General features: G+C 38.9%; 1 protein-coding gene across 3 annotated transcripts in view; it reads left to right on the forward strand.

Annotated features, from left to right (window-relative positions):
* Positions 1–26,927, forward strand: part of BORCS5 (BLOC-1 related complex subunit 5) — a 123,937-nt gene that overhangs the window by 38,215 nt on the left and 58,795 nt on the right. For all 3 annotated transcript variants that reach the window (XM_012447645.2, XM_064377689.1, XM_012447644.2), the window contains exon 3: positions 25,960–26,117. In XM_012447645.2, coding sequence (XP_012303068.1) covers positions 25,960–26,117 — 158 coding nt within the window. The remainder of the gene's footprint in view (positions 1–25,959; positions 26,118–26,927) is intronic.

Consider the following 26,927-nt stretch of genomic DNA (forward strand, 5'->3'; position numbering starts at 1 on the left):
AGTAACCAAAGCTCTTCACCTAGAGTGGAATTTGGGGCTTACATTTTCTTTAATATCATGTAGCTCTTTCTTGTTACTGAAAGCAGAGAGAGCTTTTTCAGGGAGGTTAAAATTGTCTTTATCTTGTTATCGTGTTGTTTTTTCCTTCTTAATAAGTTAGGAGCAATGGATTACTTTCCTGAAGCTGTCCGAAAAGATACCCTTATGCATGTATATAGTGTCCGGGGTCATAGAAATTAGGTATTATGCCATTCGTTTCAGAAGATACACTAATGCTTCAAAAACAAGTGACAGGGAAAACGGAATGCAGTTCATAATCTTGTTACCTCAAAACTGAGCAAACGTTTTGGGAGAGCAAGTTCTTGCTGGACATCACTAAATAAGAATGAGTTGATGTCACACTTGGCAAGAAGTGACTCTTTAAAATTTTTTTTTCCATACAAATAGTACAGCATGGCTGGGAGGAGGGATTGCGAGCAAAGGGTAAAGAATTATGGAGGGAAAATAAGCAGGAGAAGGAATGTGAGAATGAGTTCTTGCTACAAAAATAATTAATATGCAAGCAAAGCCATGTTTGTTTTGTCAGGAAAAATCTGAGTTAGAACATGAGCTGCTGAAGGGGAGAGATGTTTACCATGTCCTCCCCCACACCCTCAGAGGGCCGTTGTGCACAGATCCCTGCGGAGGGTTGTGTAACCATCTTGACTTGTTTTCAGAGAAGAATGGCCCCTGTAGCTCTTTTGGCTCAATATAATGCTGCATCAAATACAATTGAAGAAGTCTCTGGAATACAGTTCTATCAGACTGAAAATATGGTCATTTTAATGAGACTTTCCAAACACCGGGAGGTGATACTGTGCAGACTGTGTGCCACCACCTGTCTCCTCCTCCCCAGATATCTGTGCAGTATTGGGAATTTAGGCAGTCCAATCAATGGCTGATTTTACAGTTTTCCTGCAAGACAGAAAATGTCAAGATTAACCAAATATTTATTGAAATTAGCTGGAGTTATCTGGCTACATGAGTGTCTGTGGTCCAGTGTGTCATAATAACAATGGTATAGTAGGTTGGGGTGCTACTGGCATCTTGGGTGGGCCAGCCTTTATTGTGTGTCACTGCTGTGTATTGGCAGTTTTTATCCCTGCCCACTAAATTGCCAGTGGTGCCCCAGCTTTTGTGATGGCCAGGAAAGGCCCTTCTTCCAAATTCCTTCTGTGTTTCAGGGGGGCTAAAATAGTATGTGTTTTACCGTATTACTAAGCAGCACAATTTTCTTTGTTGTTCATTTGCATAAAGATCTTGAAAGTCTTGAAGTTGTGCATTTATAATGTAGCATGGGTTTGATTCAGAGTGAATTTCAGTGAAAAAGTTTGGAAAAATTGGATGGAGGGAAGGGAAAAAAAAAAAGGGCAAAGTGCAAAAGGGTTTCTTAACTAGCCCACTGTTGCTCCCCAAATCCACACTCTAGCTCTGTGGGTGGTTGCTCTTTATTTTCAAGAGGCAGCAAATGAGTAGCCTGGGGTGGAGGTCAGGGTTGGAGGTAAGGTAGAGGGGAAGTAAGAGAACAGAAGACGGGGGAAGAGGCAGTCATGAATAAAAGATTTGGATTGGAATATAAAGATGGAAGACAGTGGAGTTAATGAAAGACCATAACAAAGAAACTGGAGATTTTACATGGCATTGTTAAGTTTGCAATGTTGGCATTTTGAGGACAATTCTGAGTACCACAGATCTAGAACTTCTAAAAGAAAAACCCTCTAAAATAATTATATCAGTTGAAGACCTTCGCATACATGTTGAATTAATAGTATTTAATGTCCCTTTGTAGGTTTCATCTTTTAAGCCTGTCCTGCAAAAGACTGTGTCCTTCTAGGTGCTTAGCCAGGAATTTAGGCGTGCTGTCACCAGTTGTTTTCATTATCACTTCGAAGTCTGAATAGCCATTTTCCCCTTAGATTTTATTAACTGAGTCAGTAACTGAAAGTGTTACTGTTTTCCACTCATCTGGACTTTCTGAAAATAATACAGTGCTTTATTGGAAAAGCTAAGCATAGACATTAGCCAAATGTTTGTTAAAAATTAGCCAAATTAAATGTTATTAAATAAGATGTGTAAATAGAGGAAATTTTTGAGAAATATGAACAGATCCCACTAATCTTTGTTGTCAGTCACTACTTATAACCTTGGCTTTACACCAAGGCTGAATTAAGTAGAATAATGTTTTTCGTAATGCTTCCCCTACGTTTTAAGTTGGTTTGAAAACGTTGAGTTGCATGTGTACCACTGGATTTTTTAGCTGTTTCACTGGTTGTTACCCTGGCAGCCTTCCTTCAGTAAAAGTCTTGTTTTTGTCATGGGCTATTTCTCTGAGCAGCCGATGTTTTGCTCTCTCCCTGTCTAATCGTCCAGGCTTGGTAACTCTTAGTAAGAGTAGAAATTACCTTGGTTAACCACATAACGAAAGAGTGGGCATGGGTTTTCCTGAATGTCTCCTGAGGTGACCAAGGGTGGAGTGGTGGTAGTGTAATAAACCCCGGGGGAAGTGAAGCCATAGATTCCATCAGCTTTGCAGAGGGGCCTTAGACCCAGCAAGGTTTAAGAATTATTGCTGTGAATAGGAAGCCTTGTCCTCTATAGAGATTATCAGCTGCTACCTTAGAATTTCTTTTTCATTTGCAGTATGTCAGCATACAGAAAAAAAAAATAGCAAATACTTGTGTATTCATCAAATTTGTCATATTTTAGTATTTTGACATATTTGCTTCAGATCTCTTTCCCTTTAGGAAGAAAAATATACATTTCAAATAAACTTAAAGCCCCTTCCCCACCCTTTACGTCCTTCCCTGGTATTCCCTCCTCCTCCCCACTCCACAGGGAATTATTGATCTGATTTTGGCATTCATCATGCCCATGTGTTTTTTTCATGGCTTGTTTTTTTCCTACATGTTTTTGTATATCTAAGCAATGTAGAATATTCTTTCACTTGTTTTGACTTTATATAAATCGTGTTCTATATGTATCCTTCAGCTACCTGTGTAACTTTTTCTTTTCCTTATAATTTTGAGATTTATCCATGTTGATATATGCCTCATTTATTTTCACTGCTGCGTAGTATTCCATCAAATGAATATTTCAGTGTATTTATCCATTTACTTATTGATGAATATTTGGGTTGTTTCCAGTTGTTTCACTATTAAACAGTTTTGTAGTGAACATCTTTGTACATGACTCCTTTTGCACATGCATGAGAGTTTTCTCTAGGGTATGTAACTAGGAACAAATTGCTGTCTCGTAGGGCACATGTATTTTCAGCTTGACTAGATATAGCCAATTCACTCTTCAAAGGGATTATGCTCTTTTATCGCCTTACTACTTTTATATGAGAGTTCCTGTTCCACATCCTCAATAAAACTGGATATTGTCCCAGCTGTTCCTTGTTTATTGATTAAAGACAGCATTATACTTAGCAACCATGTCAAACATAGGGTCAGATGCAAACTTAATTTTCTTATACCATGCTTCTTCCTTTTAAAAGAATTGTTTTGATTTCTGAGTTATAAATCCAAGATAACTGTAACATAGCTTTTTTTGGTCATATATATTTTTTAAACAATCTTTTTCTCTGGTCACAAAATGAATATATAATTATTTTAAGGAACTTGGAAAACAAAATGATGAAAAAGAAAACTAAAAATTTTACTACCTAGACATAGCCATTGTTAATAACTTGCTATATTTTTCCTTCTAGCGTAGACCTATGTAAGATATACATTTATTTTATAATTAAAATCTGTCATTTTATATCACAGTTTAACTTAAAATTCTATTGTGACATTTCCTATGTCATTGGATATTGTGTAAAAACACCATCTAAATAGCTGGATAACATTTCTTTCTGTAAATGTGTTGTATAGTTTAATCATTCTTTCATTGGAGGACATTTTGGGTATTAAAATGATACTGGAGTACAAAATCTTGGTACATAAATTTCATCTGAATTTGTTTCTTTGGGATAGATATTTAGAAGAGGCCAGTAACTATTATTGGAATTAGATTGGATGGATGATAAAAGCAGGGCATCAAGGGGGGAAAAAAGTCAAGAGGGCAAAACAACATGTTTCAGGATCATGAGGTTCATGAATTCAGCTTCTCTCATATTTGGGTTGAGTGGCAAATCTCTCTCTTACCTGAATTTGGAGATCTTTCTCTAATTAGGGGTGTATTAGAGGGATGATATTAGAGGGAAACTCTGCCTTACTGTGAACACCAGAGAGTTGCTTGTGTATTGTAGTGTTCAAGGGTTTTATCATTTCAATATTCTACTTCCTGCAGAGTTCCTGACTTGAGTGTCTTTTACAGAATATCTCATCGAAGTAGACTTTTAACCTTGACTTGCTCAACATCTAATTAAGAGCAACTCATTGTCATATAGGGAAATCTGCTCCTTTATGGAACATTTTTGAGTAGTTGAGTTCCCCTTTTTCCCATAAGCCCAGATTTGATTCCCTATAACCTTCACTTACTCTTTAACTTGTTTAAAGGCTCCCTAAAAATAATTCTGCAAGTATTTCAACTTTATTTCTTTATTAGCTTCTACTATAATTAACGTGAAAACAAAGTCTAAAGCTTAAAGTCTTTTTTTCCAAGGTATAATTTAGCTTTATCGTGTCTTCATAGTGAAAATTATATATGTGAACATTGGTAGGATAGAAAAACTTTCCACATAGTTTTATACTTGGTGTCCGAAAACTTCCAAAGTGTTTAGGTTTACTCATTATTATTTCTTAGAAATTGAATGAATAGAAGCAGTGGCTTGAGTATACACAGTCCCACTTTTTCATTAATAATAACCATCACATTCCCTTTTTTTTTTTTGCACAAAAGTGTTATATGTGTTTTCTTGTTTAATCCTTGTACAACCTGGTAAGGTAGATATTTTCCTCATTTGACAGATAAGGATGCTGGGGCTCAGAGAGGTGAAAGACCTTTCCTGTCATACAGTTATTAAAGGCAGAGCCAGGATTTAAACTCAGGTCTAATTCTAAAACCTGTATATTTAACTAGTTTGCACATCTGTCTTCCTGACTTTATTGATTCATAAAATCAAAGGTCTTTCCCTTCAAAGTATGTTCACGTTGGATTACTTGGCTGTCTCATTGTCAGAAGTCTGTTGCTTCTGCTGGCTTCTCTGTGGCAATCCCAGCTGCTCTCCCCATGGCTTGGGCACAGCAAAGATTTCCTTTCTGTGATTGCCCATCTCTCCCTAGTCCCCTGTGGGGCACCTTCCTGCTTCTGAGGAAACTGAAGCAGGAGATGAGGAAAGGGTAAAAATTAATTATATACTTTTTTTTCCTGAGTATTATCAACCAACATGTTCTGTAAAGGAGCATGTTTTCACAGCTGTGTGCTTTAGAAACAGGGAGAAAAGTTTGAATTTTTATGACTCAGGTATCTTCAACAAAGGCTGTGATGTACACACTTGATGGACTTGGAACATGGAAACCCATTCCCTCCCTCAGCCCTGGGATTGGAATCTTTGTGTTTATGGTCACGTGGGTATTCAGATATGTTATCTCTGAACGTGAGGCCCTGGTCAGAGAATCAAGGAGTGAACTTGCTAGAATATGATTTAATTACCCTAGATCAATCAAGCTTTGACTTAGTGATGGCAGGATATATTGTGTATTTTTACATAGTTGTAGAGGAAAGGAACAGAGTTTAATTGGCTCTGTTGAACTTTGGTATCACTTTTCTCTTATAGTTCCATATAACTGCCTTTGCAGACTCTTCAAAAGGCTGAAGGCAAGCAATTTATAGATAAGGGCTCATTCAGTACTTGCACAAGAAGAGCCCATATCTTCAAATATGGATGACGTAAGTTTACTTTAGAAACAGAAATGAGTTCATTTATTTGGAGAGATGTGAACAGAATGTGCGTCTTTTGCTCTGGGTGAGAAATAAGTTTAAATTTAGAACTTTGCTTGGGGGAAATGAAATGGAGGAACTGGGCACTTGAGCCTCTTAAAAGTTAAGGATCTTTAGCCAAGGCCCAAGGGAGCACTGTCTTGGTCCATCTATAATAAAATACTGGAAACTGGGTAATTTATAAAGAACAGAAGTTTATTTCTCACCTTTCTGGAAGTTGGGAAGTTCAAGATCAAGTTTTGTTGAATTCTGCATCTTCTAGAGGAGATGAACACTGTATCCTCAACTGGCAGAAGGAGAAAGGGCTAAAAAACAGGAGTGACTCCCCTGTAGAGCCCTTTTATAAGGGCAGCTAATCCCATTTACTCAGAGAGGAGCCCTCACTGCCTAATCACTTCTTTAAAGCCCCACCTTCTATAGGATCATTAGCAACACCTACATTTTGGAAGGGACACATTCAAACCACAGCAAGCACCAATAATGTGTTTCAAAACTCATCCACATATGAGCACTCCTCAGCATATCCAACAGCAATCTGTGGAGAACTACTTTTTTATTTTGTTTGTCACAGAGTCTCTTTCTGTCGCCCAGGCTGGAATGCAGTGGCATGATCTTGGTTCACTGAAATCTCTGCCTCTTGGGTTCAAGCGATTCTCCCACCTCAACCTCCCGAATACCTAAGATTACAGACATGTGCCACCACGCCTGGCTAATTTTTGTGTATTTTTAGTAGAGATGGGCTTTCACCATTTTGGCCAGGCTGGTCTCAAACTCCTGGCCTCAAGTGATCCACCCACCTCAGCCTCCCAAAGTTCTGGGATTATAGGCATGAGCCGCTGCCCCCAGCCAGAGAACTACTTTGTGTAAGTCTATGAGAACCTTTCAGAGATAACAGTACACACTTTTCCCTTTAAGGACCTTACTGAATAACTGGGGAGAGAGAGCAGGAATGTCAACCATGATACAGAAAAAAGGTTCTATGGTAAATACTAAAAGTGAACCTTCGCAAGTGAGTTCCAGAGAGCCAACTCAGAAAGGTAAAGATTTAGTCATAAATGAGCTATGTTGCTACTGAAAACATCTTGATTCTAAAGTATAACCACATCTCAACTAAGCAAAAACTGTCTTAAGCCTGATTTAAGAGAAAATGATATTTTAAGTTAATTCCTCAAGTTGCCAAATAATCGACGCTAGAATTTCAAGAATTGGTGACTCTAGTGCTCTCATGGTTTGCCTCCTGTATTATCTCCCTCAAGTTGCAGTAATATTTCTGTCACCGAAAATCATTAATTGATAACATTATTCTTTCTGGTAATTCCAACACTTATTTCTATCACTGTGATTTTTTTTATGATGATCATTATTTTTACTTAGTATAGGGGATTACCTGCCTCTCAAGGTCATCCTGACAAGATAAAATTCAGAACGTGGTTAGCACAATGCTTGACTGAGAGAGTGCCATTGTTAATATTAGGCATTATCTTTCTTATTTGTGAAATACAGTGTTTTAGATAGTGCCTGGCATATAGTTAAATTTTAGTATTATACTAATGTTGTTTATTGTTTTCCAAAGGATTTTAGCATGTTTTATCTCATTTAATCCTCTCAGCTACCTTCAAGGTATGTAATGATACCCCTCTTTTACTGCTACAGAAATTGAAGTTAAGTGTATCTTGACTTCAGATTTTTCTGGCTGATTTAAGCAGATAAAGAAATTATTAAAAGGATGGTGGATAGCTCACAGAATCAGCTGAAGAGCTCTAGAATCCTGTTTTGGGCTATCTAGCCAAGCAAAATGGCCAAAATCATGCTACAGAACTGAGCCACTGCCAAGTACCTGCTGCTCCTTGCTCAGCAAACAATGCTGGCCGGCATTGGCGACCGGACTTTGCCACAGGGGTTGCTTCTGCTGCTCCCTTGGAAACTGTTTTACGGAAACTGCTCTCGCCAAGGAATGTACTTCATGGAAGGCCGTATTTTGCAACATTTGCCACCTATTTACGGTCTGGAGTGGGTGACAGTTTGCTTTATTGCCAACTCTCTGTGAAAGGAATACTTCATTTATGTTTCCTTTTAATTGGATATAAAATGAGTAGAAGTTGAGATTATTTTCCTTATTAGTAGACTTCATGTGTGGAAAAATCAGTTTTTTCTAAAATTGACCTTGTTCTTAGCAGTTATCTGCTATAAGTATTGCCTCAGCATTTTAGGCTACTACTAAATGAGAACTTTCCATCGATCAGGGCATCTTCTCTGGTGTAAACAATCCTGTTTCCCATTACCCATTGGAGCACAGGGTATGTAATCCTTTAGGGAAGCCATGATGAGTTAACGCATGCAAGAAGGGTGACCCCTTTAAGCAAAAGAAGTCCTGGCATTAGTATTTCAGATTTTTTTCTGGCATCCTTTTCTGATACTTATTTTCATTTAAAGTGGACCTATGGTTCATCTTGTTGAAAATCTCCAAAAAAAAAGAAGAGAAAAAAAATTCAGGTCCCTAATGTGATTACTGTTAACTGTATAAAAATAACCTCCCCTCTTTTATAATCAGTCTTGCTGTGCCTTGCAAAGTCTATATTTCTAACTTGCGTATACTTGAAGCTACTGTGAGTATATGTTAAACACCATTTAAAAACAACAACACTTTCAGCTCCTTAAAGCAAACTCTTTTGGGAAGGAAAGAATCCTTGAGTGCTGCAGCCATCCATCCTGCTTTGTCTGGAAAGCTAAAGTTTTTGGGCAATTGATGTTTCAACAAGTGGAGAACACCTGGGTCTGGTGAGCACCAGCTGCCAAAGTGTGGGGGGCACCCAAGTGGCCTGTTCTTCCAGGATGGCATTCACTCTTCCAGACAAGTGGGACAAAGTGGGCTTTCTGCCTTCACTCAGTGAGAGCTGTTGAAAGATCTTCTCATCTGAATTGTGAATATTTGTAATGTTTATTTTCATAATAAGAGTAAGGGTCTTCTGACTTTGAATATATTTCTTTTTACAAATAGTTTTGAAGTAGCCCTGATCCTGTATTAAAAGAAACATGGTATGTCAGTATAGAAGAATCCTTCATCCCTCTTCCTTTAGAAACATGAAATTTTCAAAGTTTTCACTTGGAAGAAAACCTGGTTCATTTCTCTCCATTTTCAGGGAAGGAAATGGAATTTTTTTCTTTTGTTTATCCTTTTATAGTTTTCATTTTGTTCTCTGTTGGTCACATATTTTTTTTTTCCTGGCCTCCTTATTAGAGGGGTATTGCAGAATATTTTTGCTTAGCAAAAATTAAAATCAACATTCCTGACAATAAACATAAATTTATGTTACAATATATGTAACATAAAATTTATCATTTGAATCCTTTTTCAATGCACAATTCAGTGGCATTAAGTAGTATCATGCCCATCATTACCGTTCATCTCCAGAACTTCTCCATTATCCCAAATTGAACTCTATATCCATTAAACAGTAATTTCCCAATCTCTACCCCCAGCCCTGACAACCAGTTTTTTTTTTTTTTTTTTTAAGATGGAGTTTCATTCTTGTTGTCCAGGCTAGAGTACAATGGTGTGATCTCTGCTCACTGCAACCTTGATCACCTGAGTTCAAGTGATTCTCCTGCCTCAGCCTCCCGAGTAGCTGGTATTACAGGCACCCACCGCTGCACCCAGCTAATTTTTTGTATTTTTATCAGAGACAGGGTTTCACTCTGTTGACCAGGCTGGTCTCCAACTCCTGACCTGAGGGGATCCACCTGCCTCAGCCTCCCAAAGTGCTGGGATTACAGGTGTGAGCCACCACACCTGGCCCTGACAACAATTATTATTCTACTTACTTTCTCTGTGAATTTTACTTTTTTTTTTTTTGGAGACAGGTTCTCATGCTGTCTCCCAGACTAGAGTGCAGTGGTATGATCTTGGCTCACTGCGACCTCCTTGCACCTCACAGTCTCAAGTGATCCTCCTGCCTCAGCCTCCCGAGTAGCTGGGACCACAGATGTGTGTCACCACGCCCAGCTAATTTTTCTATATTTTGTAGAAACGGGGTTTCACCATATCGCCCAGGCTGGTCTCAAACTCCTGGGCTTAAGTGATTCTTCCATTTCAGCCTCCCAAAGTGTTGGGGTTATACAGGTGTGAGCCACCACGCCTGGCCAAATATTACTGTTCTGTTTACTTCTTGTAAATGAAATCATACAGTTATTGTCCTTTTGTGTCTGGCATACTTCAGTTACCATAATGTTTTCAGGGTTCGTCCATATTTTAGCATGTGCCAGAATTTCATTCTTTTTTTTTAAGTCTGAATAATATTCTGTTATATGTATATACTACATTTTGTTTATCCTTTCATCCACTAATGGACATTTGGGTTGTTTCTACTTTAGCTGTTATGAATAATGCTGCTGTGAACATTGATACATAAATATCTATATGAGTCGCTGCTTTCAGTTCTTTTGGGTGCTTACCCAGAGGTGGAATTGCTAGGTCATGTGGTAATTCTGCGTTTAATTTTTTTTCTCCCTTGTAATTACCTACAATGTGGTAAAATACACTCGACATGAAATTTACCACAGTAACCATTTTTAAGTATACAGTTCAGTGGTATTAAGTACATTGAGATTGTTGTGTGACCATCACTACCGTCAGTTTCCAGAATGTTTTTCACATTGCAAACCTGAAACTCTATATCCGTTAAACAGCAACTTACCATCCTCTCTTCCTCCCAGCCCTGGTAACCACTGTTATATTTTCTTTCTCTATGAATTTGACTTTTCTGTGTACTTCATGTAAATGGAATAATTCAGTGTTTGCTTGTGATGACTGGCTTATTTCACTTAGTGTAATGTCCTCAAGATTCACCCATGTTGTAGCATATATCAGAATTTTCTTGGCTGGCTGCAGTGGCTCACACCTGTAATCTCAGCATTTTGGGAGGCCAAGGTGGGTAGATCACGAGGTCAGGAGATCGAGACCATCCTGGCCAACATGGTGAAACCCTGTCTTTACTAAAAATACAAAAATTAACTGGGCGTGGTGGTGTACACCTGTAGTCCTAGCTACTCAGGAGGCTGAGGCAGGAGAATCATTTGAACTTAGGAAGTGGAGGTTGCAGTGAGCCAAGATTGCACCAATGCACTCCAGCCTGGTGACAGAGTGAGACTCCATCTCAAAAAAAATTTTTCTTTTAAAGGCTGAATACCTCATGTGTGCATATATAGTAGAATATTATTCAGTCTTAGAAGGGAATTCCTTTTTAAGGAATGCCACATTTTGCTTATTCATTCATCTATTGATGGAAATTTGAATTTTTCCATGTTTTGGCTATTATAAATAATATTCTTTTTTTTCTTTTGAGACACAGTCTTGCTGTGTTAACAGGCTGGTGTGCAGTGGCGTGATCTCAGCTCACTGCAACCTCTGCCTCCTGGGTTCAAGTGATTCTCCTGCCTCCGCCTCCCAAGTAGCTGGGACTACAGGAGTGCGCCACCATGCCCAGCTAATTTTTAGTAGAGATGGGGTTTCACCATGTCAGCCAGGCTAGTCTCGAACTCTTGACCTTGTGAGTTCGCCCACCTCCGCCTCCCAAAGTGCTAGGATTACAGGCGTGAGCCACCACGCCTGGACTATAAATAATGTTCTTTGAACATGAGTGTACAAATGTCTCTCTGAGACTCTGCTTTTGATTCTTTTGGGTATATACTCAGAAGTAGAATTGCTGGATCATATAGTAGTTTTATGTTTAATTTTTGGAGGAACCACCACACCTCTTTCCCCAGTGGCTATGCTATATACCATGTTACGTCCCCACCAACCGTGCATAAGAGTTCTGCATCCTCGCCGTCACTCTTCTTCTTCTTTTTTTTTTTTTTGGATAGTAGCCATCTTTTTTTTTTTTTTTTTTTTTTTTTTTTTTTTTTTTTTTGAGACAGAGTTTTGCTCTGTCACCCAGGCTGGAGTGTAGTGGCACGATCTCGGCTCATTGCAACCTCCGCCTCCCGGGTTCAAGCGATTCTCCTGCCTCAGCCTCCCAAGTAGCTGGGATTACAGGCACCTGCCACCATGCCCAGCTAATTTTTGTATTTTTAGTAGAGATGGGGTTTCACCATGTTGGCCAGGTGGTCTCGATCTCCTGACCTTGTGATCTGCCCACCTTGGCCTCCCAAAGTGCTGAGATTACAGGCATGAGCCACTGCACCTGACTTGTGATAGTAGCCATCTTAATGGGTGTGAGGTAGCATCTCATTTTCGTTTTGAATTGCACTTCCCTAATGATTAGGGATGTTGGGAATTCTTTCATGTGCTTTTTGGCCATTTGTATCTCTTATTTGGAGAAATGTCTATTCAAGTCCTTTGCCCATTTTTGAATTGGATTGTTGGAGGGATTTTGCTGAGTTTTAGGAATTCTCTATATATTCTGGATATTAATCTCTTACACATGATTTGAAAATATTTTCTCCATTTTGTGGGCTGCCTTTTTACTCTTTTGATAGTATCTTTCAATGCATAAAATTTAAAAATTTTCATTATCCAATTTATCTTTTTTTGTTATTGCCTGTGCTTTTGGTGTCATATTTAAAACATCATTGCCAAATTCAATGTCATGAAGCTTTTGCCTGCGTTTTCTCCTCATAGGAAACTGTAGTAAAAAACATTAAAAGTTTGATTGTTTTAGATCTTAAATCTAGGTCATGGATTCGTTTTTAATTAAGTTTTGTATATGGTGGTAGGTAAGGATCCAACCTCATTCTTTTGTGTGTGGATAGCCAGCTTTCCTAGCAGCATTTGTTGAAAAAACTGTCCTTTCCCAGTTGAATGATCTTGGTGCCCCACTCAACAGTCATTTGACTCTATATGTGAAGGTTTGTTCTGGGCCCTCTACTCATATCTGTGCTCTGTTTGTCTTTATGCCAGTGCCACACTGTTTTTATTACTGTAGCTTTAAGTTTTGAAATCAGGAAGAGTGAGTCCTCCAGCTTTGTTCTTCTTTTTCAGGATTGTTTTGGCTATTCAGGATCTCTTGAGATTTCATATAAATTTTAGGATGGGTTTTTCTATTTCTGAAAAATAATAACAGGTACTGGATTTTGTTAGGGATTGCACCGAACCTTTAAATCACTTTGGGTAATATTGACATCTTAATATTAAGTCTTCCAATCAATGATTGTGGGGTGTCTTAACATTTATATGTGTACTCTTTAATTCCTTTCAGCTATATTTTATGGTTTTTATTGTACAAGTCTTTCATCTCCTTGGATAATTCCTAGGTGTTTTATTCTTTTTGATGCAATTGTAAATGGAATTGTTTTTTTAATTTCCTTTTTGGATTGTTGGTTAGTATATAGAAATGCAGCTGATTTTTGTGTGTTGACTTTGTATCCTGCTACTTTACTGAAGTTATTTATCTTTAGTTCTAACAGTATTTTTGTGGAATATTCAGGTTTTCTGTATAAGAGATTGTATCTAAATTCACTTCTTTCTTTCTAATTTGGATGACTTTTATTTCTTCTCTTGTCTAATTGCACTTTCTAGAACTTCCATTATTATGTTGCATCAAAGTGGTGAAATCAGCATCCTTGCTTCATTCCTAATCTTAGAGGGAAAGCTTTCAGGTCATCACCATTGAATATGAAGTTCGCTTGCATTTCTCTCATATGGTTTTTATTATGTTGAGGTAGTCTCCTTCCATTCCTAGTTTGTTGAATGTTTTGTTTGTTTTTATCAAGATAAGGTGTTGAATTTTGTCAAATGCTTTCTCTGCATCATTTCAAATGATTTTGTGGTTTTCTTCCCTTTAGTCTTCTAACATGGTGTGTTAACGTTGATTGATTTTCAAGTGTTGAATCATCCTTGTATTCCAGGAATAAATCTCACTTGGTCATGGTGTATAATCCTTTTATATGCTCCTGAATTTAGGTTGCTAGTTTGTTTTGGATTTTTGCATCAATGTTTGTAAGGTATATTGGTCTATAGTTTTCTTTTCTTGTGTTTTTGTCTGGCTTCAGAATCAGGGTAATGCTGCCCTCATAGATGAGTTAGAGAATGTTTTCTCCTCTTCAATTTTTTGGGAAAGTCTAAGAAGGGTTCATGTTCTTTTAAATGATTGATAGAACTCACTGTGAAACTATCAGGTCCAGGGCTTTCGTCAGGAAATTTTTGATTACTTATTTAATCTCATTACTAATTTATAGGTCTATTCAGAATTTCTATGTGGTTTAGCCTTGGTAGGTTCTGTGTTTCTAGGAATTTGTCCATTTCACCTAGGTTATCTAATTTATTGCTGTACAATACTCATAGTACCTTGTAAAATCATTTTTATTTCCATAGAGTCAGTATTAATGTCCATACTTTCATTTCTCACTTTAGTAATTTGAGTTGTCTCTCTTTTTTTCTTAGTTCCTCTACTCTAGCAAAAGGTTTGTCAATTTTGTTTATCTTTTTAAAGACTCAACTTTTGGTGGTGGTGATTTTCTCTCTCCTTTTTTTTTTTTTTTTTCCTATTCTCTATTTTATTTATCTCTGCTCTAATCTTTATTATTTTTATCCTTCTGCTAACTTTGGGTTTAGTTTGTTCTTTATCCAGTTCCTTAAGTTGTAAAGTTAGGTTTACAACTTAATGTGAGATCTTTCTTTTTATTTTTTATTTGATTTTATAGGGATGGATATCGCTCTGTTGCCCAGGCTGGAGTGCGGTGGTATAATCATAGCTTATTGTAGCCTCGAACTCCTGGTCTCAAGTGATTCTTCTGCCTCACTCTCCCAAGTAACTGAGACTACAAACATACACTACCATGCCTGGCTAATTTTTATTTATTTACTTATTTTTTTAAAGAGACAGAGTCTCATTATGTTGCCCAAGCTGGTCTTGAACTCCTGGGCTCAAGCGATCCTCCCACCTCAGCCACCTGAGTAGCTGGGATTATAGATTTGAGTCACCACACCCAACTCTTCTTTTTTAATGTAAACTTTTTTTTTTTTGAGATGGAGTCATGCTCTGTCGCCCAGGCTAGAGTGCAGTGGAAAAATCTCAGCTCATTGATTGCAGCCTCTGCCTCCCGGGTTCAAGCAATTCTCCTGTCTCAGCCTCCAGAGCAGCTGGGATTACAAGCACACGCCACCACGCCCAGCTAATTTTTGCATTTTTTTTTCAAGTAGAGATGCGGTTTCACCATGTTGGCCAGGCTGGTCTCGAACTCCTGACCTCAAGTGATCCGCCCGTCTCGGCCTCCCAAAGTGCTGGGATTACAGGTATGCACCACCATGCCCAGCCTATTGTAAACATTTATAGTTATAAATTTTCTCCTTAGCATTGCTTTCACTGCATTTCATAAGCTTTAGTATATTGTGTTTTTGTCTTAATTTATTTTTGTTTTTTAAATTATTACAGCATGTCTCTGCACCAGGAAGCAGCCTGAGGTGTACATGTTAGGTCTCCTCAGATCTTTTCTGAGCCTCTGCTTTTCCCTGGGCATGTGTAGCAACTATCTAATTTCTCCTATATATGTGGTTGCTTTTGAATATCCTGGTCTTTAATGTCTGACTCCCAGAGAGGGGAAAAAGAAAAAAGTGAAAGAGGGGAAAAAAACATGCTTCCCCTTTTAATCTTCTGGAAATCACTTCAGCATGAGTAAGAGGACCTTGCAGCAGTGTGTCGGAGATGCAACAGCAGTGACCACTGTCTCTCTGTCTGCACCTTTGTGATCAGAAGCAGCCATTATTGATCAGAGCATAGATCCATATTTAGAGGACAGGGTCCTTTTCTACCCTGCTGTCTCCCACAAACTGTGTGCAAGCCACTCCAGGAGTAAGTGCATAGCTGCCTGCAGTGGGGCTGGGAGCTTTGGGATGGGTAGGTGCTATTATGATAACATCTGAAATTGACTAAAAGTAATCATAATTTATCATCCAGGCCTTCCTCTGGATGTTGTAAGCCTTCGATAGACTCTAGAGCTACAGAATAGTTACATCATACAGAGTGTAGCAGTGCAATTATTTAGTTGGGAAGACAAATTCCTGGTGCTTTCTACCAGTCTTCCCCAAATTCCCTCTATAATTTTTTTAGGAACCTCCATACTGTTTTCCCCAGCAGGTGCACCATTTTACGTTCTCATCAGCAGTGCACAAGGGTTCCAAAGATGTGGAGAACATCCTTTCCAACACGTGTGTTTTCTGTTGTTGGGATAATAGCCATCCTAATGATTAAGTGGTACCTCCTTGTGTTTTGTATTTCCCTCATGATTAGTGGTGTCGAACATTCTTCTTATTGGCCACTTGTATATCTTCTTTGGAGAAATGCCTATTTAAGCCCTTTGCCCAGTTGGGTGGTTTGTTGTTTTATCTTTTTAATTTTAGCTCCTTTTCATATTTGCTCTCCTTGTAAATAACTCCTGCTTTTTCTGGTAATCTGCTTGAGGAGTGAGATTATTTCTTTGCTATTTCCTACAGTGCTAGTACATAGTAGTGTGCACCTGGTCAATACCTACAGTGGTAGGATAGGCCAGTCATACAGCCAGATTTTGAAACCCTGCTTAATTGACTACTACAGTTGGTGACTGGAGACTTTGAGATAGTGAGGAAATAACACGAATTGTATGCCTGCTCTGTGCTAGGCGTTGTGCTAGGCCTAATTCCCGTAATACTCCTTTAATACATGTGACACTTACTGTGTAGATGAAGGATTTGAATTAAGGGACGTTAAATTTAGACTCCCATACCATCACACAGGTAGTAAATGGCAATCCTTGGATTCCAATTCCAGGTCTACCTGACTCCAAACTTTTTCATTATACCATGCTATCGCCCTTCCCTAGTCTGGTAAGTTCAAAGAGAGAGCAAGCCTGTGAACCTGGGAATTGTTTAGGGCAGATGAGGAGTTGAACATTTACTTAATAAGAGACAGAGAATCTTGCTGTATTGCCCAGGCTGGCTTTGAACTTCTACGCTTAAGCAGTCCTCCCACCTCTGCCTACGAAGTAGCTAGTAACTACAGCCTATTCCATTTTACTTAATTCTTTGAGAGGAAAAAGTAGAGATTGTGAAATGCTAAGTTTATAGCAGTGAACAGGATTCCTTGAAGACACTGATGTGTGTCGTTTGTGGATGCTCATGACCTTTGGAAATGCTGTGTCTACTTTTGGGTGTGACATCCTCTATTCTTGTTTCTTTGGTACCATAAATTAGGGCTGCTGGCCATGGCCAAATGGGTGCCTAACATAGAAGGAGGAAGGGCTTTTCATCACTTACCACAAATTCCCTTGAAGCCTTTACCTCTCCGAGTCTTAAGAAAGGCAAGAATAAAGGGAACAGAGTTTTATTGAAATCCTGTTGTGTGCTAGGCAAACCCTAGAAGGGAAGTCGTTATTATCTTGCTTTTACATATGAGAAAATTGAGGCTCAAAGACATAAGGTAATTTGTCCAGATTCATGCAGCTAATAAATAAGGGAGCCGCATTCAGCTTTTTCCATGCTGCCTCCATTTAAAAGTTCCTCTTTCTTGTCCTCTGGTGGGTTTCAAAGATCCTGGGAGAAATGTTTGTATCCTAACCGAATATTGTGGTGGGTGGGCATCTTACATGGGCTTGTTCTGCACTTGCAGTTTCTTCTTCCACACGGTATAACTAAAGCCATGATGATAGCCATTCTACAGGGCCTTTTCTCCTGGGTGAGGTTAGCTCTCCTCTGAGGTGACATGGTAGGGATAAAAGTTCCTAAAGGAACCGGCCCTAGAGAGCACCCTTTTTCTAAGTATCCTGAAGGAATCAGTCACTAACACACATCACAAAATCCTCTCCAAGTTGTGAAGACGTTTTTAGACTTTCTTTAAGAAGAGGTAGGAGTGCCTTCAAGAACTAGAGTTTAAGTAAAGGATACACATAGCTTAAGTGCTTTTATCTTTGAAATATATTATGACCAATAGACTCAAAAGTTCCTTATTAATTTTGCGGGTATCATAGTCAGTTTGGGATGCTATAACAGAATACCATAAACTGGGTGGCTTAAACAACAAACATTTTTCTCTGATAGTTCTGGTGGCTGGGAAATCCAAGCTCGAGGTGCCGGCAAATTTGCCTCTGCCGAGGACCCCGCTCCCTGGTTTGCAGATGGCCATCTTCTTGCTATGGCCTCACATGGCCAGGAACGGAAAAAGTGAGGGTAGGCTCTCTTGTCTCTTCTTCTAGGGACGCTAGTTGCACTCATAAAGCCTCCACTTTCATGATCTACTCACCCTCTAAGCTCCCCACCTCCTAATACCATTACACTGGGGATTAGGATTTCAACATAGGAATTTTTGGGGAATACAAACATTCAGTCCATACAAGGGGATTTCTTTTTTCAGAATCTGTTGTTTGATTGTACCTTCACAGTAACTTTTGTCAAAGTTATATATAATTTCTACTTCCTGGATTCTGTAGCAGGCAATGGAGCTCATATGTGCCCCAATATTTGTAGTGCTTATTTCTAGTCCTAGAAGTATCTAAGCCTCTCAGAGTTACAGAATTCAGTTTGGTGATAGGCTAAGCTCATAGCCATATGGCTCTGCACTGTGCTATAGAAAAACTGTGGGTTCCCCCCACGTGACAGTTCAGAATGAAAAAGATCACTCAGCAAAATATTTCCCACATTTCTAACCCTGATGATTTTTCCACTCAGCACTTTACACAAAGAGGTAGGTACAGATGGTAGTTTGCTGTATCTATGGAATATTCAGGCTTAGTCGTCTCTCACTCCCTGGAGCCTACTCCTCATTCTTGTATAAACAACGTGGTTTAAACAAGGTCTTAGGAAATATCTCCAGGACTTACCATTTGCAAACCTAACCCTTAATATATGGAATTTGTTAGATCAGGTTTTTAACTCAGTAAACATCTTTGTGTGCATCACCATATTAAACTAAAGAAGAATTAGAAAACTGAAAGCAATGGCCCTGTTTTTTGACTGTAAGGAAGATGTAATTTAGAAACTTCTTTTCTTTAACATGAAAAACTAACCATAAGTATGTGGATCAATATTCTTCTTTATGGAGTATTAGGAGTGAAGTGTCATGATGTTATGATTTTTTTTAATGGCTCAGCAAAAGAAAAATTATATAGTGAGATGAAGTAGATATGACAAAATATTAGTTGTTGAATCTAGATGGTGTGTATTTGGGTGTACATTTTTTCCCTACTTTTCTAGGTTTAAAAATTTTCATGATAAAGGGTAAAGCAGAAAAATCGTAACTGTACATAACATTTATAAAACGATACAAAAAATAATTTCAAGGGTGGTACATGGTTCATTCTCTATTAATGGTAAGAGTTTAGGTAATTAATGGCATTGGTAGGAAATAATTAAAATAGGGGTATAAAACCAGAGGCCTGCAGAGGCCAGGCAGGTAATATGGGTGAGTGGAGCTGCCGGCATTAGACAGGAGGGAGGTGGTGGGGACTGAGCAAACAGGCAGGCGCACACCTCATTGAAACCATTCCAAAAATTAAAAAAATCTTAATGTGCATTCAGAATGAAACACTTCCAAGGGCTGGCAGTTTGCGGTCTCCTAAAAATGACAAAATTTGCCATCTCTAAATTTACCCAGCTTTCTATCCTTCTCCCTCTTTTCAGAAGATCTAGGAGAGGTGCAGCTATCAGTGTGAGAGGGAGATGGTATCCTGGCGCAAGAGGGTGATGGGAAAACATTGTATTCAATGCCTCTAGAATTTGCCTGGGTTGCCACAACTTTGTTGCTTCAGGAATGGAAAGTGTGGCCCATCTTCTTTTCTCTGTCCTGTCTTGCTCCTTCTGTGACCCGGGGCAGGATTTGCGGCGGGTTTATGGAGATTCTTATGAGTCAAGGAAGCACATTCTGAGGATACACTCATGCACCTGGGTTTTGTTTTTAGATGGTTAAAGGGAGTGTGCAATTGTGATTTATAAGAATGACTTAAAGTGTAATTCCTTTGATTTTGAAGTTGGCTAGGCAACTTAATTTGAATGCCCTAGTGTGCCTATTAGACCTGGCAACCTTCTCAAAATCCCCCTCCTACCTCATTTCCCCCACCCTCCACTTTTTCTCAGGAGGCAGAGGTGAGACTTTTGTTTTGTGAGCTAAGGTTGGGCTCTGGGCCCTCTGCTTCAGCTGCCTGGCAGCTTGGGCTGGCCCAGTAGCCTTCCTCCACCTCATTCTGTAATTCAGCCTCCCAGTGGTCTTCCGAAGCACCAGAGAGCTTCCTCATGCACCTTGGAAGAACAGATTCAGACTGAGACAAGGACTCTCTTAGGCATAAATGCAGCCTACAGAGACCCTGGGAAGCCTTTTTCCTCCTAATAGCTTCCTAGACTCATGGTTTCCTTGGAATTCCAGCAATAGAACTGTATCCTCTTACCCTAATTTAAGAACCTTCTATGTGCCAGGTGCTATACTAGACATGATATATAATCACCTTAGAAAAAATGTTTTAAGATGTGTTCAGCCATATGAACTTCAGTGAGAATTAAAGATGAGGTTTTTACTTAAAGAGTAGGGGGCTCTTGGGGTGGGTGAAGAAGGGAGAAATGCCTCTGAAGAGATGCAAAAAGACCTCAGCTACTTTTTGTTACAATGAGTTTATTTAAAAAAATTAAAGGGGAAATGCATTCATTTGGTTAAAAAAGTTATGTTAAAAGTATACTATGAAATTCCACCCCCCACCTCTTGCCTCCATCTAATTCTTATATGTCATTTCAGAGTTTCTTTATGTAAATATAAGAATATCTGAACATACACTCTGATTTACTTGCACCCAACCCCCATTTTTATGCAATGATAGCACACTCTATGTATCTATATATCTTTTAAAAAGTTCTATCTTTGGAGATTTTTTTCCATGTAAGTATATAGAGGGCACCCTTATTCTTTTATTTGTTCATGCAATACTATTTATAGATGTGTCTTGATTTAATTAACAAGCCCTCTATTCAGGGACATTGGGTGTTTGCTGACCTCTGCCGTTGCAATCACTGCTGCAATGAATACTCTTGTATATACGTTATACATCATTTAGCACGTGTGGTACTATGTGTGTAAATTCCTAGCTGCTGCATCAGAGGCTGTGCATTTGTAATTTTGTTATCCATGCTAAAATTGCCCTCCATGGAGTGTTAAGAACTGACACACTAAGCAGCAAAGCCTTTTTCCTCACAGTTCTACCTACAAAGTATTCTCCATGCTTTTCATTTTTACCAATTTGACAGGTGAAAAATGGGCTTGCAGTGAACTTTAAATTTGTTTTATTATTATAAGCAAGGTTGTGCATCTTTTCTTATGGTTGAGGTGTTGGTATTTCCTTTTCTGTGAAATATCTTTTCATATCTTTTGTTCATCTTTCTTTTACTAAGTTTTTATTTGCAATTTTTTTTTTTAAGAGACGGAGTCTTGATCTCAGCTCACTTCAGCCTTGCCTCCCAGGTTCAAGAGATTCTTCTGCCTCAGCATCCCAAGTAGATGGGATTACAGGTGCATGCTATCACGCCCAGCTACTTTTTGTATTTTTAGTAGAAACAGCGTTTCACTGTGTTGGCCAGGCTTGTCTTGAACTCCTGACCTCAGGTAGTCTGCTGACTGCCTCAGCCTCCCAAAGTGCTGGAATTATAGGTGTGAGCCACCGTGCCCAGCCTTATTTGCCAATTTCTAGGCACTCTTTATATATTAGGAAGTTTATCTGATATGAGTTATCATATTAGGAAGAAAAAAGCTTCCCGGGGTCTCTGCAGGTTTTTTATTTTCTCCAGGTTTTGAGTATTCTTTTTGTATTTTAAATTTTAACTTGTGGCCGGGTGTGGTGGCTCATGCCTGTAATCCCAGCACTGGGAGGCTGAGGAGGGTGGATCACGAGGTCAGGAGTTTGAGACCAGCCTGGCCAACATGGTGAAACCTTGTCTCTACTAAAAATACAAAAATTATCCAGGCACGGTGGCACATGCCTATAATCCCAGCTACTCAGGAGGCTGAGGCAGAAGAATTGCTTGAACCCAGAAGGTGGAGGTTGCAGTGAGTTGAGCACTCCAGCCACTGCACTCCAGCCTGGGCGAGAGAGCGAGACACTGTCTTGAAAAACAACACAACAACAAAAAAACTTGTGTTTGCTGTCATGAGGAGTCTTGGTTTTTATACTGTTGAATTTATCAATATTTCCTTTAAGGCTTTCGCATTATCCTGGTCCATTATTATTGGCACAGAAATCATTCATTCCTTTTTCCACAGTGCCTCCTTCTTCTTTTCCTCTTTTAGTTTTGGATTGACAGCAAAAACGCTTTTAGTAGCTTCCCCCAAGTTTGCGTTCCTGGAAATGTATTTCTTGTCAGTGATAGGGTAGCCCTTGATAGCTTCGTTAGGAGATTTTAGTGGACTGTAAAATTCCCATTTTCTTGGTACAGGCACTCTGGGAAACTGACAGTTTCTTATAAAACTAAACATGCAATTACCATATGACCCAGCAATTGCATTCTTGGGCATTTATCCCAGAGAAATGAAAACTTATGTTTACACAAAAACCTGTACATGACTACTCACAGCAGACTTGTTTGTAATAGTCCCAAACTAGAAACAACCCAAATGTCCTTCAGTGGGTGAATGGTTAAACAAACTGTGATACATAGATACTTTGGAATACTACTCAGAAATAAAAAAAGAATTAACCATTGATATATAAACAACATAGACAAATCTCTAAAAGTATTATGTTGGGCAAAAAAAAAAAAAAAAAAAAAAAAAAAATCCAATCCCAAAAGCTTACATGATGTATTATTTCATTTATATAACACTTTTGAAAGGACAGACTTTTAGAAACAGTGAATGTATTAATGGTTGCCAGTTATTAAAGACGGAAGGGGGGTGATGGGACTTTACAGTATCTGACCATGGTGGTGAATACATGAACCTACGTATGGGGAAAAAGTTGTATAGAATTAAATACACACACAAATGAGTGCAAACAAAATGAGGAAATCTAGGCTGGGTGTGGTGGCTCATGCCTGTAATCCCAGCACTTTGGGAGGCTGAGGCAGGCGGATCACCTTAGGTCAGGAGTTTGAGACCAGCTTGGCCAACATAGTGAAACCGTGTCTCTACTAAAAATACAAAAATTAGGCAAGAATGGTGGCACATGCCTGCAATCCCAGCTACTCAGGAAGCTGAGGCATGAAAATTGCTTGAACGTGGTTACAGTGAACTGAGATTATTCCACTGTTCTCCAGCCTGGAAGACAGAGCGAGACCGTGTCTCAAAAAATTGAAAAAAAAAAAAAGGAAATCTGCCCAGGTGCAACGGCATACTCCTGTAGTCCCAGCTACTTGGGAGGCATGGGAGGATCTTTTGAACTCAGGAGTTTGAGCCAGCCTCAGCAACAGAGGGAGATACCATCCCAAAACCAAAAAAGGGAGGGATGGATAGGAAATCTGAATAAGATCTGTGGATTATATCTGTGTCAATGTCCTGGTTGTGATATTGTACCATAGTTTTGCAAGATGTTACTATCGAGGGAAATTAGGTAAAGGAGACACAGGGTCCTGTACATAGGATCTTAATAAAAATTTCAATGAAAAAAATCCCAATTTCTGCTAATACTGGATTCACCAAAACATACTACCTAGAAGCAGGTTCAGTTGAAGTAACTTGTGCTCTCCTGTGTTAGGACTTGCGGTGCAGGAGCTTAGCAGTGGAATGTGGAGGAGCTTGGCAGTGCCTCGGGTTCCAGCCCTATTGTACTCTGCTCTGTCAGGCCAGATGAAGATCTGAGACCACTGACGAGTATTTCCTAGGATTCTCTGGGACAACCCAGCTTGGTAGCCCTTCATACAGCCTGCCTTCAGGGAAAGAATACTGGCTTCAGCTCTAATAGAAGAGTGTGGGGTGGATGTTGGTGGTTGGGGTCAGTGGGGAAGGGTTCTCAAGATGAACTTTGGCCGGGCATGGTGGTTCACACTGAGGTGGGAGGACTGCTTGAGCCAGAAGCTGGAGACCAACCTGGGCAGCATGGTGAAACCCTGTTTCTACTAAAAATACAAAAACTAGCTGGATGTGGTAACAAGTGCCTGTGGTCTCAGCTACTCGGGAGGCTGAAGTGGGAAGATTGCTTGGGTCCAGGAGTTCAAGGTTGCAGTGAGCCAAGATTGCGCCACTGCACTCCAGCTGGACGACAGAGCGAGACTTCATCTTAAAAAAGAAGAGGTTGAGCTTCGATGTGCCCTGCATGTGCCCCATTGTCATATGTATTCTGTGTACCTTGTGTTGTAGTATTGGCTCTGGCATGAGACAGAGTGGCCTGGCATATGGTAGAGGGATCACTGGGATCCCCAACACCCTGCTAGGGAATCTCAGGTCAAAACTATTTTTGTAATAATATTTAGACGTTATTTGCAAATCATGGTCATTCTCTTACACAAGTGTCCAGTGGAGTTTTCCAGAGGCTAAATGATGTGAAATAGGAACAGATTAAATGCAGAAGCAGCTATGAGATTCCAGCTGTTTTCTGTTAAGGCAGACATTAAAAAGACATAAAAAAAAAATAAACCAGTGCCATTTGTTTCACTTTTTTCTTTTGGAAGAATATTTTCCTTAAAATGTTATTTGTGTTGGCCGGGCATGGTGGCTCACACCTGTAATCCCAGCACTTTGGGAGGCCGAGGTGGGCAGATCAAAAAGTCAAGGGATCGAGACCATCCTGGCCAACATAGTGAAACCCCATCTCTACTAAAAATACAAAAAATTAGCCGGGCATGGTGTTACGCACCTGTGGTCCCAGCTACTCGGGAGGCTGAGGCAGAAGAATCGCTTGAACCCAGGAGACGGAGGTTGCAGTGAGCCGAGATTGCGCCACTGCACTCCAGCCTGGTGACAGAGCAAGACTCCGTCTCAAAAAAAAAAAAAAAAAAAAAGGTTATTTGTGTTAACATGGAAATAAAAAAAGAATTAACCATTGATATATAAACAACATAGACAAATCTCTAAAAGTATTATGTTGGGCAAAAAAAAAAAAAAAAAAAAAAAAAAAATCCAATCCCAAAAGCTTACATGATGTATTATTTCATTTATATAACACTTTTGAAAGGACAGACTTTTAGAAACAGTGAATGTATTAATGGTTAAGAGAATGTATTAATGGTTAAGAATGTATTAATGGTTAAAGATAATTATCATTATCTTTAAATGATTTAAGATTTAAGGATGTTCTCAGTTTTAATTTTTATAGGTGAATATCGAAAGATATAACCCACATAAACAAAAGCTCTTTGCGGTCCTTGGTAATTTTTGAGAGTGTGGGGGTTCTGACAATTGAGAATTGTTGGTTTGGCAGAAAGCAATAGGCTTAAGTTCTCGACTGGGCTTTGCTTTGTGAATGTGGGCATCATTTGGCCCCTTTAATTGATTTCTTCTCCTGCAAATGCTGTTAATTGCCCTGCTACATACCTATGAAAATACAATACTCTATGCAAATACAGGGGAGTTTAATGGTTACATGACTAAACTGGTGTTGAAAGAAAATGTAAAGAATGAGAGTTTCTGGCCTGTTAGCTGACAGTCTGTTTACTTGATAAATATCTTCATTTTAACATCTCCTAGCCATTTCTATATGCATTTCATTTCTTTTTCTGTTTTTCAGAAAATCATTTTAATTATTTAAAAAATTATATTCCCACATTTTCAGTTAATAAGGGATTTATATTTATATTCCTTGATGAGATGTAATAAAGTCAGGAGCTCTGTCTTGGAGAAACCACTTACTAGCTATGTGACTTTTGGAAAGTTACTTAACCTGTGTCTTGGCTTCCTCAGGTGTAAATGGAGTTTATACTACCTCACTTTCCAGGGCAGTTGTGAATATGAAAAATAGTGTACAGGAAGCATTTAGCAAAAGTGATTGGCACATATCACATGCTCCATAAATAATATTTGCAACAATTGTCATTAACATATAACAGAAGATGCAAGATTAAACTGAATTCTTACCCTGTCTTCAATGAACTTATTAAACTACTTTATTCACAAGTTTATTAGCAGTAATTTTAATTTAATTTCGTTTTTTTCTCCTTTGAAGGGCTACTGAGTGGCCAGACTTCCCCAACAAATGCCAAATTGGAGAAACTGGACTCTCAGCAGGTGTTACAGCTCTGCCTCCGATATCAAGATCACCTGCATCAGTGTGCAGAGGCCGTTGCTTTTGACCAGAATGCTTTGGTTAAACGAATCAAAGAGGTAATGTACTGCAGGAAAATAACATTGCTGACTGGTTATTGTGATTGTCTGCAACTCTGGATTGACATTTGTCACTATTGCTTGGAGGAGATTGCTTTTTCCTAGCAGTAAAATGTGATGTTGAAAAAAGTGGTCCACAGAACTAGGCTCATTTAGAGTTTGAATCCTGATCACCACTGATTTGCTTGGCCAAGTTGCTTAACTGTTTGTCTCAGTTTCCTCATGTGAAAAATGGGGCTGATAGTAGTAACTTACCCCAAGGGTTGACTGACAAATTGCTCAGTAAGTGTTAGCTATTATTAGTATATGTAAAGTCCTGCCATACTCATTTGCTCTAGCTACCATTATATCTTTGAATTGACTTTAACCGTTTCCTGTGTATAATTTATATTTTGTTTCCCAGTAGATTATAATTTCTTTCAAAGCAGGAGTCTTGATACAGAAAGCTTCAGTGATCCTTACTGGTTTTATGGAAACAATTATGCCTATTTAAGCCACAAAGTTTTTTAGAGAAACGAAGCAATGTAATTCATGTGAAAGTGCTTAGTAAACTGAAAAGCATGATACAAATATTGTATAATTATTAATCTCAGTAAGTAGGTACTTCCTTTAAGCACTTAAGTGTGTCATTGACCAGCTGCAGCACAGCACAGTTCTAGGGGCACCAAGGAATAAGTAAATACATTTTTCAAAGTTTTCAGTCAAGAAGGGGTTTATATTCCTGACACCTGATGTACTGTAATATCAAGGAAATGTCAGGAACTGTTTGTTGGAGAAACCACTTACGTGAATGGCACTCCCAGATTTGTT

Source organism: Aotus nancymaae, unplaced genomic scaffold (genome assembly GCF_030222135.1).
Source record: "Aotus nancymaae isolate 86718 unplaced genomic scaffold, 86718_ANA_hifiasm-v0.15.2.pri h1tg000016l, whole genome shotgun sequence".
Lineage (NCBI taxonomy): Eukaryota > Metazoa > Chordata > Mammalia > Primates > Aotidae > Aotus > Aotus nancymaae.